The sequence below is a fragment of the Podarcis bocagei genome (genome assembly GCF_964188305.1).
Source record: "Podarcis bocagei genome assembly, chromosome: 4".
Classification (NCBI taxonomy): Eukaryota; Metazoa; Chordata; class Lepidosauria; order Squamata; family Lacertidae; genus Podarcis; species Podarcis bocagei.
The window spans coordinates 3,494,802-3,513,944 of record NC_138128.1 but is presented as its reverse complement, the minus strand read 5'-3'; the positions used below and the strand labels follow the sequence as shown (position 1 = coordinate 3,513,944).

General features: G+C 46.7%; 1 protein-coding gene across 4 annotated transcripts in view; it reads right to left on the bottom strand.

The window, feature by feature from the left end:
* The window catches only part of MASP1 (MBL associated serine protease 1), a 114,082-nt gene that overhangs the window by 56,101 nt on the left and 38,838 nt on the right, over positions 1-19,143 (bottom strand). For all 4 annotated transcript variants that reach the window (XM_081190221.1, XM_081190218.1, XM_081190219.1 and 1 more), the window contains exons 3-8: positions 18,847-19,024; positions 15,838-15,969; positions 13,853-14,049; positions 13,475-13,622; positions 5,417-5,535; positions 799-877 (exon numbers count right to left, since the gene is read on the bottom strand). In XM_081190221.1, the coding sequence (XP_081046347.1) occupies positions 799-877; positions 5,417-5,535; positions 13,475-13,622; positions 13,853-14,049; positions 15,838-15,969; positions 18,847-19,024 (853 nt within the window). The remainder of the gene's footprint in view (positions 1-798; positions 878-5,416; positions 5,536-13,474; positions 13,623-13,852; positions 14,050-15,837; positions 15,970-18,846; positions 19,025-19,143) is intronic.

Genomic DNA, 19,143 nt, shown 5'->3' with positions numbered 1-19,143 from the left:
AAAGACCTACACTGGCTCCCAGTATGTTTCCGAAAACAATTCAAAGTGTTGGTGCTGACCTTTAAAGCCCTAAACGGCCTCGGTCCAGTATACCTGAAGGAGCATCTCCACCCCCATTATTCAGCCAGGACACTGAGGTCTAGTGCTGAGGGCCTTCTGGCGGTTCCCTCACTGCAAGAAGCCAAGTTACAGGGAACCAGGCGGAGGGCCTTCTCGGTAGTGGCACCTGCCCTGTGGAATGCATTCCCACCAGATGTCAAAGAGAAAAATAACTATCTGACATTTAGAAGACACCTGAAGGCAGCCCTGTTTAGGGAAGCTTTTAATGTTTGATGTAATACAGTATTTTAATATTTTTTTGGAAGCCGCCCAGAGTGGCTGGGGAAGCCCAGCCAGATGGGCGGGGTATTACTATCATCATCATCATCATCATCATCATCATCATCATCATCTGGAGTGAGCACCTCACTGAGGATCAACTGGAGGGAAGAGGCTCCTGAATGTGCAGTCCATACTGCCTCTTGCCCAATTCAATCTGTTACGGGTGCCACATACGTAAAACCCGCTCTGCATTTGTAAGAAATTGATCGCTTAGCGTGGCAGCCCCTAAACTCTGGAACTCCCCGCCTATTGACACCTGGCAGGCGCCTTCCCTGAGTTCTTTTTGGCGCTGGCTAAAACCATATTTTGTTTAGACAACCCCATCCAGACACGAAGAATGTTGATGGATATTTTGATCTCATCCGAGGCGTGTCCCTATATGCCAGCGCTTAGGAAAGGATGGAAAGAGGGGCTTACTTTTGCAGATAGGGACCTTGTTGCTCCACAAGCCATCCTTCATGCACTCAATCTGGAACGTCTCGCTCTCCACGCCATCCTGCAAAGAAGCAACGGGGGAGCGTTGTGGAAGAGGGAGGGGTAAAATGCAAAATGCAACTGCTATGAAGGCTTCCTGATCACACCTCTGGAGCATAGCTGTCAACCGTCCCTTATTTGGCGGGAAAGTCCCTTATCTCAGCACTGTGTCCTGCTGCTGTCCCTTATTGATGATGTCTCTTAAATTTCCCAGGTTTCAAAGGAAGCAGCTCTTCTCCCTCCCTCCCTGCCGGCCAGGGAGGAGGGAGGCTCCAACTGTGTTGCTTGGCTGCGTTGCTCACCCAATAAGGAGTCCAAGAACGACTGGGGGGGTGGAGGACTTCCGGGTTGGCGCGATTCGGAAATGGCGGATTCCCTCCGAGCTGCGGAGGGAATCGGCTCAACCGAGGACGGGTCTTTGCCGCGCCGGCGACGCGGGGACCCTTAAAAACCGCAGGCGCGGAAGCCTGCGGACTGAAGACTCGGCGGGTGCCTTAAGCGCCCCCCGATCCACGAAGAGCCTTTTTAAAGGCTGCGGAGAGGATACGGAGGGCGGCGTGGCACTGAGAGTCGATCGCTACCTCGGTGGAGTGAAGCCGCGAGCCATGACCAGAGAGCGCTGACTTCCTTCCTTGAAATTTGGACTGAAAAGAAAGAACCCGTGAGTAAGACGGAATTGGATTTAAAAAAAATATATTACCCTGAATTGAAGACGACCGGGGGGTGTGCTAAAAGGAAGTCCGCACCCCCCCCTTGCAGACGATCTAAGCAACGACAAAGTGCTAAGCTGGAGAGCCTACCCTTGGAGGGGTGAGTTAAAAGGGACACTAACTTCCAAGATTTAGTTAAAAGAAATTTTGAGCTGGAGAGTGGAGACTGGGAAGCCTTCCTTTTGCTTTAAACAACCCCCCTCCCGGGCCCGGGAGCGTCCTGTTTCTGTGCCTGTGTAAGAGCTGCGGAGTTTGACAGCTGTCAAAGCTGTCAAGCGGGCAGTTTAGAGTGGGAAAATTGCTATTTAAGATCCCTCTGGACTAAGATACAATTGAACCAAAATTGTTGGAAACAAAGTAATAAAAATAAGTTAAAGGATTGTTGGAGAAAGGACTAATAAGTAACCAGATTCCCCCTAGGGGGAATTCTGTGAAACTACAATGGATACAATGGCTGTGGATGGAAAGTTACTAGTGGAAATCGAAAGGATGTTTCAATTGGTGGGAACTCTACAAGAGCAGAGCTTAGCTATGAATAAACAACTTATGACCTTGACTTCTGGAACAGGCAGCTCTGCTGTATGTATTGAGGACCTGAATGAGAAAGAATCCACAGCTGAATGGGAACTGATATCTGAAGAGGTGGAAGAGACTAAACAAGAAAAAGAGAAAGTAAAGCTGGGAAGTAATAACCAAAAGCCGACATCTGTGGAATACAAGCAAGGAGATTTTTGGATTACATCTAACACAAGTCTGCGAAAGATGAAGAAGAAGAAGGAGGAGGCCCCGGGAGCTTATGGAACACAGGAACTTAAAACAAAGAAATATGATTGGGGCCTCCATCCTGATTTTGACTTTGAAGATGCAGGATTTGTGGAAATTTTTCAGCAGTGGCTTCTAAATGTCCTTGTGGGAAGAGAATATGGTTTGATGGCGAAAGAACTCTTTCCAGATTTGATGACTGACATAAAGGACTACCAACAAGACCGGCGGAGAGGGACTGAAAGAGACTTGAAAGCCTCGGACGTGAGGAACCCAGCCTAAGAACTGCTATTCTGGATATGTATTGGGAAGGGACAAAAACCGGGGATGGGAGGGAGGGAAGAAGAGAATCTTAAAAACACTCAAGACCTTTAGGTTTAGTTAATATGACTTTTAATTAAGACAAAATGAGAAATCGACGGAAGAGAACTCGAGTCCAACTTAGGAAAAATCTATATTTTGTTTATAAAAAAGGTAATAAGATGGTTAAGAGGAGAAACACCAAATTGCTGACACAATCTTGGGAATTGGGATGCATGAGGGGGGGTGGGGGGAAGTCTGGGAATAGGGTTAGGAAACTAGGTTTTTCGGAATTTATACATGTTTTTGTCTTGTGTCTTTTTTGTGTGTGTTTTGTCTTTATAAAAGTGGAAAAACCAATAAAAATTCTTTTTTTTAAAAAAAAAAAGAACGACTGGGGGGTGGAGCTTGCATGCCTTGTGCCGATCAAATCGGCCGCGTTGCCTGGGGACTCGACTTTGCTCAGCGCTTCCCAGCGGAGAGGTGACGGTGGTTTTCCTTGCTGCATCCCCTTTGCCGGGTTGCTGCGCTGTGGGAACCACCGCTTGAGGCTTCGTTTGGCTGCTGGTTGACTAAAATCCCTTATTTTGGCTGCTGGTCCCTTATTTTCGAGGCTGCTGGTCCTTTATTTTCAAATCTGTAAGCTGACAGCTATGCTCTGGAGGGAGCACCCTCAAGAAACTAAGCCTGAAGGATCTGGGGGTGTTTAGCCTGGAAAAGAGGGGACTGAAAGGAGATAGGATAGGCATCTTCAAATCTCTAAAGGGCTGTCCCATGGAAGAAGGAACAAACTTGTTTTCTCCTGCTCCAGAAGATAGGACTTGAACCCATGGCTTCAGGTCACAAGATAGGAGATTCCAACTAAATATCAGGAAGAACTTTCCGACAATAAGAGCTTTTTGACAGTGGAACAGACTCTCTTGGGAGGTGGTGGACTCTCCTTCCTTGGAGGTTTTCAAGCAGAGGTTGGGTGGCCATCTGTCATGGATGCTTGAGCTGAGATTCTTGCATTGCACAGGGTTGGACTAGATGTCCCTTGGGGGCCCACATTCTATGATTCTGTGAAATCTAAACACTCTGTTAAAAAATCAGGATGAATTTAGGACGAATGCTCCTTGTCAGTTATTTCCCAGCTGCGGTTCGAAATAGATAGTAATAAAAATGAACTAGTCAAAAGCAATAATTAAAATATATGAGAAAAAAATAGAAGCTGTAATGAAAAAGCAGCTTCCAGTTGTTGTATAACTGCCCTGTAAACAAATGCTCAATAAAGACTGAATCTGACCTCCATGCAGGCATTGTGCAAACTAAACAGGGTGGGTGGTCAATAAAGAGGTCCTCTAGACGACCCCTCTAGGTTTTTGTGTTTAAAAGACCCTGCCTTTCCTCCAGTTCATAGTCCAAAGAGGCTAATGACCAAAAATACAAAACAAGATGTTTTAAGCAAGAAGGTATAGCATTGAAGTAGGGACGTGGGTGGCGCTGTGCATTACACCACAGAGTCTAGGACTTGCCGATCAGAAGGTCGGCGGTTCGAATCCCCGTGACGGGGTGAGCTCCCGTTGCTCGGTCCCTGCTCCTGCCCACCCAGCAGTTTGAAAGCACGTCAAAGTGCAAGTAGATAAATAGGTACCGCTCTGGCGGGAAGGTAAATGGTGTTTCCATGCACTGCTCTGGTTCGCCAGAAGCGGCTTAGTCCTGCTGGCCACATGACCCGGAAGCTGTACGCCGGCTCCCTCGGCCAATCAAGCGAGATGAGCGCCACAACCCCAGAGTCGTCCGCAACTGGACCTAATGGTCAGGGGTCCCTTTACCTTTTTATAGCATTGAAAGTAGAACACTGGAAGTTTCCGTATGCTGAGTGAGACTATTGGTCCAGCTAACTGATACTGTCTGCACTGGCTGGCAGCACTTCTCTAGGGTTTCAGCGTGGGTCTTTCCAGCCCTACTGATGATACCAGGAATCGAACCTGAGACATTCTCCATGAAAAGCAGATGCTCTATCACTGAGCAACACCCCTTCCCAATTGGTTAATTTTGGGACCAACGAGGCAAATGTGACGGAGCCCTCAGCTGGGCTCCCAGTAGCATACCCTCCAACTTTCCACTGGACTAAACTGGGACGCGTGTCTTTGGGCTTGCACGAGTCAGCAGCTGTGTTTTTGGTGCCGCAAGACAGCATGGCAACTCCAGTCCTGAAAGACCTTCATTGGCTTCCGGTACGCTTCCGAGCACAATTCAAAGTGTTGGTGCTGACCTTGAAAGTCCTAAAGAGCCTCGGTCCAGTATACCTGAAGGAGCGTCTCCACCCCCATCGTTCTGCCCGGACACTGAGGTCCAGTGCTGAGGGTCTTCTGGCAGTTCCCTCATTGCAAGAAGTAAAAAGACAGGGCCTTCTCGGTGGTGGCGCCCACCCTGTGGAACGCCCTGCCATCAGATGTCAAGGAAATAAACAACTACCTGACTTTTAGAAGACATCTGAAGGCAGCCCTGTTTAGGGAAGTTTTTAATGCTTGAAGTTTTATCGTGTTTTTAATATTCTATTGGGAGGTGCCCAGAGTGGCTGGGGAAACTCAGCCAGATGGGCGGGGAATGAATGAATGAATGAATGAATGAATAAATAAATAATGGTACCGCTACAAGCTCATCCTCCTCCCTGACCTCAGCAGCGCTGGAAGGGGGAAACAGGACATTCCGGGATCCACTCAGAAGCTGGAATGCCTTCTGTAATTCTAGAATGTGCAAGGGAACATGCTCTAAGTGCTGCCACAGCCCTCCCCCCAACGTACCTTTAGGATGTTGTATCCGGTGTTGCAGCTGACGACCACCTGGTCCTTGAAGGTGTACGTGGCCTGGGAGGGCTCGATCTTGCCGTGGGGAGGAGGCTCCACAAGTGGGCAGGGGTCTCCTGTGGGGCGCAGGCAGGCAGAGAGAAAGAAAAGGGAGGAGCCCCCAGCTGAGGATCGTGACATTTTGGAAATGAAATAAACTACGCAACTTAAGACCATTTAGCTGCCCACTCAAACCACTTCAATTGGAGGAACTATCCCTACTGCAGGTGTCAAGTATTGCCTGTTTTGCACTGGTAAGAACTCAAGTCGTTTAGTGAAGCAGTGCCTTAGAAAGGTCCTGTGAGTCTTAATCTGCTTTTAGCCTGTTGGTATTTTAACTTTGGAAAATTACAGTGGTACCTCGGGTTACATACGCTTCAGGTTACAGACTCCGTTAACCTACAAATAGTGCTTCAGGTTAAGAACTTTGCTTCAGGATGAGAACAGAAATTGTGTTCTGCCAGCACAGCAGCAGCAGGAGGCCCCATTAGCTACAGTGGTGCTTCAGGTTAAGAACAGTTTCAGGTTAAGTACGGACCTCTGGAACGAATTAAGTACTTAACCCGAGGTACCACTGTATTGTTGTTAATTTTTCTTTGTGAAAATTTTATTGTTTTATCTTTTTTTTTGTAAATCACCTTGAGGTTGTTTTTTTAATGGTGGTGTATAATTCTTATGTAATAAATAAATAAAATAAATAAATATTTGGCAGGGAGGGGAGAGAAAACAGGCTTTTTTGGCACGAACATTTTCTCACCGGGGATTTATGCCAATGGCTGCCACATTTCGATGGACCAAAGGCCCTTTGGGAATAATCTCCAGAGCAGCCTTCTCCAACCTTGTGCCCTCCAGATGCTGCTGTACTGCAAATCTGATCATTTCTGACTCATGGCCTGATGGGAGTTGAAGTCCAGAAACATCTGTATGATGTTTTATATACTTAAATGCCCCAGATTACAATTCCACTTACTTTTATATGCAGTTTTATTGGTTTCAGGTTGTATTTCTGTTTTAATGGGTATTGTTTTCATATTGTACACTGCTTAAGATTTATTTATTTTAGCTGTTGTTTCCCTATTTCTTTCAAACACACACTCTTTTTGTGTTTTTCCTGTATCAAAAGTCTTGGTTTGGTAAAAAAAAAAAAGGGCGGGGGAGATATTAAGTTTTGTATTTTTCTCTATAAACCTTAATAAAATTTATTTTTAAAAAAGAAAAAAGAGGTATTAAGCCATTTAGAAATAAATAATGAAATAAATCTGGAGGGCATCATTCTCCCACAGGAGGCTACCAACTCTGATGGATTGAAAAGACAATTAGACTGTCCAGAGATGAAAAGAAGATAAAGTCCTGACCAGAAAAGAATGGAAGATTAAGTTGATGGATTATGCCGAAATGGATAAATGACTGGAAGAATCAGAAGTCAGGAAGATCAAATTTTGAATAAGGAGTGGGGAATTTTTTAAATAATTTATCTTAAAAACCATTGTAAGCAGTTAAAATCATTAGTAGTATTGGAATAACGTAGTTCAGTGGTGGATTTTGGATAAAATGGAGATGTAAAAGATTTGGATTGTTATAAAAGATGCAGGAGGAAATGACTAACGATAGGACCCACAAAGGGGAGTAAGTAAGTCCAGGAGATTCTGTGGAATCTGGTTTTTACGATGTATGTTGGATATGTGACTGTAAGACATAAATTTGAAAAACCAAATAAATAAATTTATTTTAAAAAGAGAGAGTGGATAGGCTTAAAGAGCATCATGTTGCAGCAGTCTGCTCTAGAAAGATTCAGCTGCAATGTTAAGCACTGTAGGGGGAGCAACTGCGGTTCCTGCACTGGAAGGGGTTGGACAGCGAACCCTGCAATTCTGCGATTCCATGAAAGTGCGCAAATGTTTCTGGAGAGGAAAAGAACGACTCCTGTCCTCTTGGACCGAAAACGGAGAGTTCTGTGCCCTTTTCACTGGTGCATCCAAACCACTCTCTGTGACTCAGCTCAAGGAGGAAATGGAATAATTGCTTCTTGATTTCTCGGCATGGAAAAGCTGAGAGGTGCAGCAGCGACCATCTGCCAAAGGATCAATGGGCAGGAACCAGAACAGAAGTGTGGTGCTTCTAAGCTGCTGGGAGCAAGCCCAGCTGAACACAGAGGGGCTTGCTTTTGAGTAAAGGTGCCCAAGACAGGGGGACGCGGGTGGCGCTGTGGGTTAAACCACAGAGACTAGGATTTGCCGATCAGAAGGTCGGCGGTTTGAATCCCCATGACGGGTTGAGCTCCCATTGCTCGGTCCCTGCTCCTGCCAACCTAGCAGTTCAAAAGCACATCAAAGTGCAAGTAGTTAAATAGGTACCACTCCGGCGGGAAGGTAAACAGTGTTTCCGTGCGCTGCTCTGGTTCTCCAGAAGCGGCTTAGTCATGCTGGCCACATGACCCGGAAGCTGTACGCCAGCTCCCTCTGCCAATAAAGCGAGATGAGCGCTGCAACCCCAGAGTCGGTCAAGACTGGACCTAATGGTCAGGGGTCCCTTTACCTTTACCCAAGACAGGCACTGTTGCAGCTGAACTCAAGTTGTCGTGCTTTGAAAAGACAGATGCGGTGCTAATTCGCTCTATGTATAACATGGATTTCTTCTTTTCAGAAATGCCACAGAGGAGCTTATCTGATTTTGTGGAATTGTGGGGTGAGGATCATTTAGTCCAACCCTTTGCAAAAATATGCAGCTTGCCTATACAGGGATCAAACTGGAAACCTTGCTTGGTGTTATTATCAGCACCGCGCTCTATAGCAGTAAGGTCTTCTCAAAGAATTTCATGGCCTGCATTCACATAGCAGTTTATTCCATTTGCGTGTTGAGGTCCCCGAGCCACCCCAAAATGCCTCACACATCACACAGAATTTTTGTTTAAGGTTTTTGGCATTATTTTGGCCACAACTTTATTTAAATACATAAATGTGAGTGGTTGCTTAGGCATTTGTTACGACTATCTGTCTTTGCCCCAGGGACAGAACTGACTTCCGGATTCCAGCGGAAGCCAGTCAGGGAAAACAATATTGGGGAGAAATGAAACTGGGCACCAGACCCTCACCTCTCCCCGCATGCTCCCGGGGGCTTGCGCGGCCCAAGCCCCATGCCAGGGATTTGGACGAAAGCATGGCAAGCCCCTGGATAACTTTAATGGAATTCCCTTGCAACACCAGCAATGGAGGGGTAGGCACTTACCCCTCCACCAGCCAATTTTTTAACCAATGCCTAACCGCAAACCTGGGGACGCGGGTGGCGCTGTGGGTTAAACCACAGAGCCTAGGGCTTGCTGATCAGAAGGTCAGTGGTTTGAATCTCCATGACGGGGTGAGCTCCCATTGCTCGGTCCCTGCTCCTGCCAACCTAGCAGTTCGAAAGCACACCAGTGCAAGTAGATAAATAAGTACCACTCCGGAGGGAAGGTAAATGGCTTTTCTATGCGCTGCTCTGGTTCGCCAGAAGTGGCTTAGTCATGCTGGCCACATGACCCGGAAGCTGTACACCGGCTCCCTCGGCCAGTAAAGCGAGATGAGCGCTGCAACCCCAGAGTTGGTCACAACTGGACCTAATGGTCGGGGGTCCCTTTACCTTTAACCGCAAACCTTACAAGTTGTGACGATTTGCTACACAGTAGGCAAAAACCAAATGGCTCCAGGCAGTCAGCCAAATGGACAAAATTCCTACCAGACCCCTGCCCCATGACAGGCCAAGCACAAAACCCCCAGTTCAGGGAGGGTGGGCGGGTGATCCGGTGCATGCAGCAAAAGAGGACGCCCAAAGCTGCGTGTCCAGTATTTAAAACCTTTGGGCCCAACCCACAAATTGGCAAGATCAAAATCTCCCCAGAAATTCAATTGCCCAATCGCAGCCTGCAGCCATCCAAACGGATCTGCCCAGGAACAGTGGGGTGGGCTGCTAGACCCCTCCGCAACACGTGCTCTCTATTAAGGAGAACACGCTTTCCCTGACATTTCCGCATTACTCTCCACATTTTATTTGAGCTTCCACATGACACAGAAGCCACTTCCGGAAATATGACCGAATAGAACACCAGTTTAGTGTTTACGGTATTTCTGTGTTATTTGCAAACAGCGCCCCCCTGAAAGCAAACAACCCAGAAATGAACACTAGAGCTGCACTGTACTCTGCTAGAGTTCTGGGAGTGGCTTTTGTGTTGTGCAAAAGCTCAGTTATAACATAGAAATATTTAACAGGGAAATGGAATAAACTTCTGCGTGAATGTGAAGGGAAACTGGAAGCGAAGCTGCGGAGAACCCTGGACTGTGTCTCCATCTCTCCTTGTTGCCCTTCCAACATGGCAGGAAATGGACTGGGATTTGTAAGCTGCGGAAAGGTGGAATGTGGGAGAATGGTGGTGGTGCCATTTGAGAATAAATATGGGGCCTCACCTCAGCAGAGACAACACCTTGCCAACAAAGGCCCATATAGTTCAAGCTATGGTTTTTCCAGTAGTGATGTATGGAAGTGAGAGCTGGACCATAAAGAAGGCTGATCGCTGAAGAATTGATGCTTTTGAATCATGGTGCTGGAGGAGACTCTTGAGAGTCCCATGGACTTCAAGAAGATCAAACCTCTCCATTCTGAAGGAAATCAGCCCTGAGTGCTCACTGGAAGGACAGATCCTGAAGCTGAGGCTCCAGTACTTTGGCCACCTCATGAGAAGAGAAGACTCCCTGGAAAAGACCCTGATGTTGGGAAAGATGGAGGGCACAAGTAGAAGGGGACGACGAGATGGTTGGACAGTGTTCTTGAGGCTACCAGCATGAGTTTGACCAAACTGCGGGAGGCAGTGGAAGACAGGAGTGCCTGGCGTGTTCTGGTCCAGGGGGTCACGAAGATGCGGACACGACTAAACAACAACATGGGACCTCAGGGGGCAAAATTGTGCTTCTCTTGGAGTGAAATGCCTGGCTTGGCATCTCACCAAGAAATTGATGTCTCAGACATAGGTTATAAAAGATCAGGATCCCCTGCACATTCCACACAACATGTAGAAAGGAATTAATTTAATGAATTTGAGACACAATTATAACATGCGGTGTATGTATATATTTAAAAATAGCAGTGTTGTTTATTCATAACAGAGAATTTATCCATTTATCTCCTTCTTTCAACACACATTATGCATTTTATTATTCCATTTAGAAGCCATTTCCCCCAAATTGTTAGGCAATTGAATTGCATGTTTGAGTTAAGCCGTCAAGCTGCATTAAAAAAAAAAAAAATTTGTATAGCTGTGCCCAGTAGCTATTATATTATTGGGTTCTTTCTGCAAATAATTGCATGTTGTGTAAAATTTACACTTTCCTTGGTGGTCCTGACATTTTACAATCTGCGCTGGTGGTGAGTGGTCGGGAATTATTCCTCTGTGTTTGATTCAGGCAACTGATGCTCAGCCAGACCATAATTTGATGCAGATTTGAGTGGGCAAATGCAACAGAAGGATGAGGCTGATGAGCAACCAACATCTTGATTTTAGTGGGCATGCAGTTTAATGAGCTTCAATAAAATAAAATAAAATAAATAAATGCATTTGCATTTGGAATGTTGGGCCCCACATGCAGTATTTATTTGGAGATAAAGTGCCAGAAGATGTATTGAAAGAGTGGCTGGGGAAACCCAGCCCAATGGGTGGGGTATAAATAAATTATTATTATTATTATTATTATTATTATTATTATTATTATTATTATTATTATTATTACTACTACTACTACTACTTGCATGCAAGCTTAAGGTCCCACATGAACCATACATTGAAAGTAGTATCATATTGCTTTAAACCCGTGGTTCTCAAAGGGTGTGCAGTGGCAGGAGAGAATGGAAAGTGTGAAAAGGATGTTACCTTTTTTTCTGTATGCCACAACAGCTGCGAGAATATTGCTAGTGAAGAATTGGAAGAAACAAGATTTACCAACTATCGAAGGGCAGGTGAAGATGATGGACTACAGTCATACCTCAAGTTGAATGTGCTTCAGGTTGAGCATGTTCGGGTTGTGCTCTGTGGTGACCCGGAAGTGACGGAGCGTGTTGCTTCCGGGTTTCGCCGCTTGCGCATGCGCAGATGCGCAAAATGATGTCACGCGCATGCGCGGAAGTGGCGAAACGCGACCCGCGCATGCACAGACACGCCGTTACGTCTTACGTTCCGTTCAGGATGCGAATGGGGCTCCGGAACAGATCCCGTTCGCATCCCAAGGTACCACTGTATATGGAACTCGCCGAACTGAATGGGAGACTCCAAGACCAGAGAGAAGAGACGGTGGAAGAAGATTGGAAGAAGTTTAAGGAATATTTCAAAAAAGGTGTTAATATTTAAATCTTAGAATAGCCTTTGAAGTGAATTTAGGCTGTAGGGTTAGAAGTAGAAGATAGCGTATTTTATTTGTAAGTGATAAAATGTGAAGATTTTTATGGTTAAAGTAAGTGTGATAAAAAAAATGGTTAGAAATTATGATATATGTAAACTGCTAAAGATGAGGTAACATGAAAATCAGATGGGGGGACTTGGGGAAGCCCACCTAACAATGTTTAGAAAAAATAAGGATAAGACAAGAATCTGTTTGTATTGTTTGTTTTTCTGTTTGTGTTGTTTATTTGTATTATAAAATGAATAAAAAATTTTGAAAAGAGAAAAAAGAGAATGGCAAGTGTGGCTGGAAGATTGAAGGATAATCAAAGAAATATGAAAGATCGGAAAAGAGAAAGGCTTCTTTGTGTTGATGAGGAGATGAGAGTTTGTTTGTCTCAAATTAGATCTGTTATAAATGAGATACCCCTGCAAAAGCAAGCTCACACTTCTCACTGGGTTTGCATACATACTTAGTTTATAATTATATTTAGGGAATCATTGAAGTAGCTGCATTGCTTTATACTTTCGGGGTGTCCCATGATTATATCATAAGGCAGTTGTGTTCTATGGTATAAATCAAGCACTGCTAGGAGCTTTCCCTTTTTGTTTTATAATAATAATAATTTATTATTTATACCCCGCCCATCTGGCTGGGTTTCCCCAACCACTCTGGGTGGCTTTCAACGGAACATTAAAAACAGAATAAAACTTCAAACATTTAAAACTTCCCTAAACCGGGCTGCCTTCAGATGTCTTCTAAAAGTCAGATAGTTGTTTATTTCCTTGACATCTGGTGGCAGGGCGTTCCACAGGGTGGGCGCCACCACCGAGAAGGCCCTCTGTCTGGTTCCAATGTTATTTTCCAATGTATTTCTTATCAATAAAAAAATCCAGTGTGGCATGAGCAAATTTTTATTCTGCAAGTGTGGCTCAGAGAAAAAAGTTTGAGAACCACTGCTTTAAATGCTCTTGGCTGCACCCAAGGAATCCTGGGAACTGTAGTTTGTGGAGGGTGCTGAGAGTTGCTAGGAGACCCCTGTTCCCTTCCCAGAGCAACAGAGTTCCCTGGGAAGAGGGATTGACTTTAAACCACTTTAGGAATTAAGAACATAAGGAAAGTTGGCTGGATCTGGCCATCATCTTGTTCTTACGGTGGCCAATCAAATGCCTGTGGGAAACCCGGAGGCAGGATCTGAGTTATGACTACCATATTTTTCGCTCCATAAGACACACTTTCCCCCTCTTTAAAAACTAAGGGGAAATGTCTGTGCATCTTATGGAGCGAATGTGTGGTCCCTGGAGCTAAATTGCCGGAGTGTGGCAGGCTCCTGAGCTGCTCTTCGGGGCTGGCGGGGGAAGCTGCGCAGCACTCCCTCTCGCTGTTCTAGCTTCTGCCTTAGCGGTGCGAAGCCTCCACAGGGCAGAGGGGTATATATATATCAGGATCTGAGCACACAAGCCCTTTCTCCTCTGGTAGTCTGGTCTGTGCGGGCACTAAGAGCCTCTCAGCACCCTGAACAGACTACAGTACCCATGATTCTCTGGGAGTGGGATGCTGCTGGTCTAAATGTATAGAACAGGTGGGGGCTAAGGAGCGTCGCCTCGGGGGAGATTACCTATTGCCGTGTAGGACAGCTTCCACCCTCCATTCTCTCCAGAGTTGTCACTGTGGAACAATATTTGAATGCTGTTGCTCTTCGTTTCGATGCGTCCTGGCGATTTCTCTCCACAAAAAGGCCCAAACTCCTGACGCCCGGCTTTGATCTGTCAGGAGAAACAATCAAAGGAGGAGCAGAGAAAAGGCGAGACCATCATTTGTGTCTGGCTGAAATCAGGCAAGTCGAATGCAACCGTACTGTACTTAAGACACAAGGGTGTGTGTGTGTGTGTGTGTGTGTGTGTGTGTGTGTGTGTGTGTGTGATTTCTCCCTGGCCTCCTGGTATTTTCCAGTGGCTGTGGAACTCAAGCCAGATCAGCTTGCTGCTGTGCTCACCTTGATGTAGTCATACGGGCAGGTGACCTCCGGGTGGTCTTCAATGTCAAAGTTATCGTTGAACTCCAACGTAATGAAGAAACCCTCTTCCAGCTCAATGCGGTACAAGCAATCAGAGCTTTTGGGGTAGGAATTGGGGAAGTCTGGGCTGTTGATCACCCCATTCCTCTGAGTGAAGAGGTTGTCGCTGCACTCCACTGCAAGGGAGACAAGGATGAACACACTGTTAGAATATTCCGTTCCACCTTAAGGGACAGGCATGAGACTGTTGTATGTCATATGTCTGTTTACACTCCAGCACAGTTTGCTGGGAACTTCCGTTTGTGTATAGCTTTTGCTTATGCTGCTTGCTTTGGACATTGAGGGGGAGAAGACATGTTTTTCCTTTTGTCCTGATGTCTGCTGAATAAACTGCTTGTAAATATATTCAACACAGCCTCTCCCTGCCACTTCTGTTCTGCAGCATTATTTACTCTCCTGAGTGTGTGTGCCCAGCTTCTGAAGGCTTCTGAAGCTAGGGTCGCAGTTTCATGCTGATCCAAGGACTGGAGATCGGCTGGCACACCGGACGGTGGGCTGGGGCCTGCTGGGGGCCTGCCAATTGCCCCCGATTCCTTGGCTGCATCCCAGCACACACAACACCTTTGCTACGTTGTGTTTGCCGGGGTCAGTATTGCCGTGGCCAATGGTCTGACTCCACAGAAGGCCACTTCTTCCCATGTTTCTAGGGGACGAGCAGTAACAGCTCAGGGGCTAAGTGCATGCAGGAGAGATCCTGGTTCAACCTCGTGACACAAGGTCCTGGTAGCAAAACTGGTGGAGAAACAACACGAGTTGGGGTAGAAATCTGTGGTGAGGCAGCAGCTTCAGTGACAGAGGATTCAGATGTGGGTGAACCTGCATTGGTAGCTGCAAGCCCATGAGTCTAACTGCAACTGACAAGCCTCTGCATTTGGCCTGTAAGGCCATTTTGGGCAAACTACACCAACTGTCAGGGACCGTGCTGAGGAGGGCTGCACTGAGGAGGAATGGTGGGACCCCCCCCCCCTGCTCCTGATCAGGATCCTGAATCCTCCCAGGAGCAGTGGGACAGTATAGATTTGGAACAGTGGTTTGCAGAGGGACATAGTTCAGAAGGCAGAAGTTGGGAAGAACTGGGAGGGAGAGAGAGAGAGTTAACAGACTCTCTTTTGCTGGAAAGCGTCCATTTGCTCAACCCAAGGTCATGGCGAGCAGGTCAGGTAGCAGAACAGAAAGCAAAGTGGTTGCAAGTTCAGGTTGCAAGACATGGAAGTGACGGGGGTGGGGGGGTGAAATCCTTAATTGGGAGCATCTTCATCCTAGGAATGGATGCTTTGTTCTCCCTCTGTGATCATTAAAATTTCTAACTGGTAAGAGACTCCTTTTGCTTTGTTCTGCTTCTCTACTGCCAAAGGGGGGTGCGGAGGGGAAGCCTGACACCAACCTGACAGTCACCCCAATTAATATAATCTATTATTTTGAATCCATGCACTAAGTGCTAAGCTTGGAACTAAAGCACCTATTAAGGGACACGGGTGGTGCTGTGGTCTAAACCACAGAGCCTAGGACTTGCCGATCAGAAGGTCGGCGGTTCGAATCCCTGCGACGGGGTGAGCTCCCATTGCTCACTCCCTGCTCCTGCCAATCTAGCAGTTCGAAAGCACACCAAAAAAGTGCAAGTAGATAAATAGGTACCACTCCGGCAGGAAGGTAAACAGCGTTTCCATGTGCTGCTCTGGTTCGCCAGAAGTGGCTTAGTCCTGCTGGCCACATGACCCGGAAGCTGTACGCCAGCTCCCTCGGCCAGTAAAGTGAGATGAGCGCCGCAACCCCAGAGTCGGTCACGACTGGACCTAACGGTCAGGGGTCCCTTTACCTTTTTTAAGCACCTATTCCCCACTCCCGCTCTCGAGTTTCAGAGCAACCAGCCCAGTTCACTCCCAGCACTGTGATACGGGCAATACCTTTGCAAGTCCTGTTGTCAGAGTGGAGGATGTAGCCAAACCGGCAGGAGCAGTAGTACCCGCCAATATAGTTGTGGCAGTGGTGGTCACAGGCCAGCTCTTCGTCGCTCTTCTCCAGACACTCATCGATATCTGTTACAGAACAGGAGGGAGCGGCAGACTCGTAAAGCAAACCCTTTAGGATTCCGTGGTTTTCGAACCCGGCACCGTCGCCAGGCAAAAGATCTATATGGACCCCAGGTTGTGCTTACTTTCCAAGTTTGTGGGAGGTAACTTCAGTTGACCAAGATACGGCTGCCTCATTTGCTAACAGCTTCCCGTTCCGTCGGATCTCAAGGCTAGAAGGCTAGGTGCTGGTTTTGACCTTTAAAGCCCTATGTGGCCTAGGACCCACGTACCTACGGGACCGCCTCTCCTGGTATGCCCCGCAGAGGACCTTAAGGTCCACACAAATGACAACACTTTGGAGGTCCCAAGTCGCAAGATGGTTAGACTGGTCTCAACTAGGGCCAGGGCCTTTTCAGTACTGGCCCCGACTTGGTGGCATGCTCTGTCACAAGAGACCAGCGGGACTTGACATCTTTCTGCAGGGTCTGCAAGACAGAGCTGTTCCGCCTGGCCTTTGGTTTGGACTCAGTCTGACCCTTATGTTTCCCTCCCCTTATGGTTTCGATTTATGGGCTACTTTTAAAATGAGGCTGCATTTTAAATTGCATTTTAACCTGTATTTTAAATTGGTTCCCCCGCCTCCCCATTATGTTTTTATTGTAATTTTATTGGTTTAAGGGTATAAATAAAATTTATTATTACTGTTATTATAGAAGGATGCTTCTGTGTACTCTACAACAAACTGGTTTTTAAAAGCCTTATTTGTAGCCAAACCAGAGAAATTGGCCCACCAACTCTGGGCTCTCAGAGGGGAAGTGAAGCCGCTGGACTTTGCATCTGCCTGGTGGTTTATTGTAGCTAATTTAACGACATGGTTGCACAGATGGCAAATTCCATCCAAATATTATTTCATATGGCGCCTTTTTTTACTGTAAGATTTTTTGGATTAGCTGCTTATTGCTTATCTTGGAATGATGCCATAATACTTGGAATGATCCTCTTTTGTGAAGTTTATCTTCCCATTTTCCTTTATATCATCATTTTATTTATTAATTTTAATTTAAATAAATAATATATTTATTTTATGTATGCCACTCTCCATCCACAGACCTCAGGGTGGTTCACACACACACAAATTCCAACATAAAAACACAAAATACATGATGAACACAAGAACGAAAAAGACAAACCAATAACCGCCCCCCAAAACACGCTCATTGTCTTAAACCTCTTTATCTTATACCTGACCACGCGAATTCTTTTTTCTCTTTTGTTGAATTATTGGAATGCTATGTGAGTCTTGTTTGCTACACATTTACTAAAGCAAACACTCAGTTTCCCTCCCATTTTGACCTGGCTGCTATCCTTTATGACGTGGCTTCTGCAACGTCAAGGCTTGGCTACTGCAACATACTGTATTGGTGACTGCCCCCGGAGACTGTCCAGAGGCTTCAGCAAGTGTGCAAGTCATCGAAACAAATACATTTATACAGCAATTTCATTTTTTTAAAAACCCATCCTAGTGCAACAAATACTATTTACTGGGGTCAAACAAATATTTTAATTAGCGTTTGTTTAGTGCCACCCTTTTTGCCAGCATATAGTCCACTGGGTTTTAGACTGCTTTGTTGTGGGTTTTAGTTTTGTAGTATTTAAAAAACCACACTTTTGATGTACCATATTTTTCACTCTATAGGACATACTTTTTCCTCTCCAAAAATTAAGGGGAAATGTGTGTGCGTCCTATGGAGTGAATGCAGGCTCCTTGGCTTCAGCGAGAGCAACGTGAAGCCTCCAAAGCGCAGAGGGAGCGCTCCCTCCGCGCTCTGGAGGCTTTGCGTTGCTTTCGCTGAAGCCTGGAGAGTGAGGGGGTCGGTGCGCATCAACCCCTCTCACTCTCCAGGCTTCAGAGATAGACGCCTGAAGCCTTCGGAGCGCAGCGCGAGTTCCCGCTGCGTTCCGGAGGCTTCAGGTTCCTTTTGCTGAAGCCGGGAGAGTCTTGCTCTCCCGGCTTCAGCAAAAGGAACCCGAAGCCTGCAGAGCACAGCGGGAACTCGCGCTCCGCTCCAAAGGCTTCAGGGATCTTTGAGGCTGGCGGTGGGGGAAAGCAGTGCTTCCCCCTGCCAGCCCCAAAGAGCAGGTCGAAAGGAACCCAAAGCCTCCGGAGCCCAGCGGGAACTCCCACTGCGCTCCAGAGGCTTCGGGTGAACGCACCTTGAATGCACAGAACGCACCTTCTTTTAGAGGGGGAGAACAAGAAAAAAATAATTCTCCCCCTCTCTGCACAGCGCCCCTTCAGCCAAGCGGGAGGAGAAATGGAAGGGGCTCCGTTTCTCCTGCCGCTTCACTGAAGGGGCGCTGGGCAGAGAGGGGGATAATTTTTTTTCTTGTCCTCCCCCTCTAAAACAAGGTGCGTCCTATGGTCGGGTGAGTCCTATAGAGCGAAAAATATGGTATTTTAGCTGTTGTCAACTGCAGGTACAGTGGTGCCCCGCAAAATGAATGCCTCGCAAGACGGAAAACTCGCTAGACGAAAGAGTTTTCCATTTTGGAGGTGCTTTGCAAAACGAATCTCCTATGGGCTTGCTTCGCAAGATGGAAATGTCTTGCGAGTTCCTGCGGTTTTTTCCCCCTCCCCCCTTTTTCTAAGCCGCTAAGCCGCTTATCAGCTGATCCGATAAGCCGATAAGCCGCTAAAAGCCGCTAAAAGCCGCTAAAAGCCGCTAAAAGCCGCTAAAAGCCGCTAATAGCGCTAATCCGTCAATGAGCTTGCTTTGCAAGACGAAAAAACCGCTAGACGAAGAGAATCACAGAACGGATTCTTTTCGTCTTGCGAGGCACCACTGTACTTTGGAGTCCAGCGGCCTGGGCAACCCACATTGTGGCCAAGCGGCTACTCACCCACGGCCGTGTAATGGGCGTCAAATCCTGTGAAACGTTCCTCATTGGAGAAGTCCGATCGGAAAGTGAGGCTCATGAAAGACCCCGGGGAGACAATGGCCTGCTGCCCTGGGGTCTGCTCTGTGTCCGTGGCTTCCCTTCCGCAGAAATTTGCCAGGACTTGGTCCTCAGACTCCACCTGTTCCAGGCCCAACAGGAAAGAAAAAGAACCATCAGCTTGAAGGTGGTGGAAATATATTGCTGCAGCAATGCCAGCAGATACTGTACATGCATTTCCCGATCTGGGCTTTGCAGAAA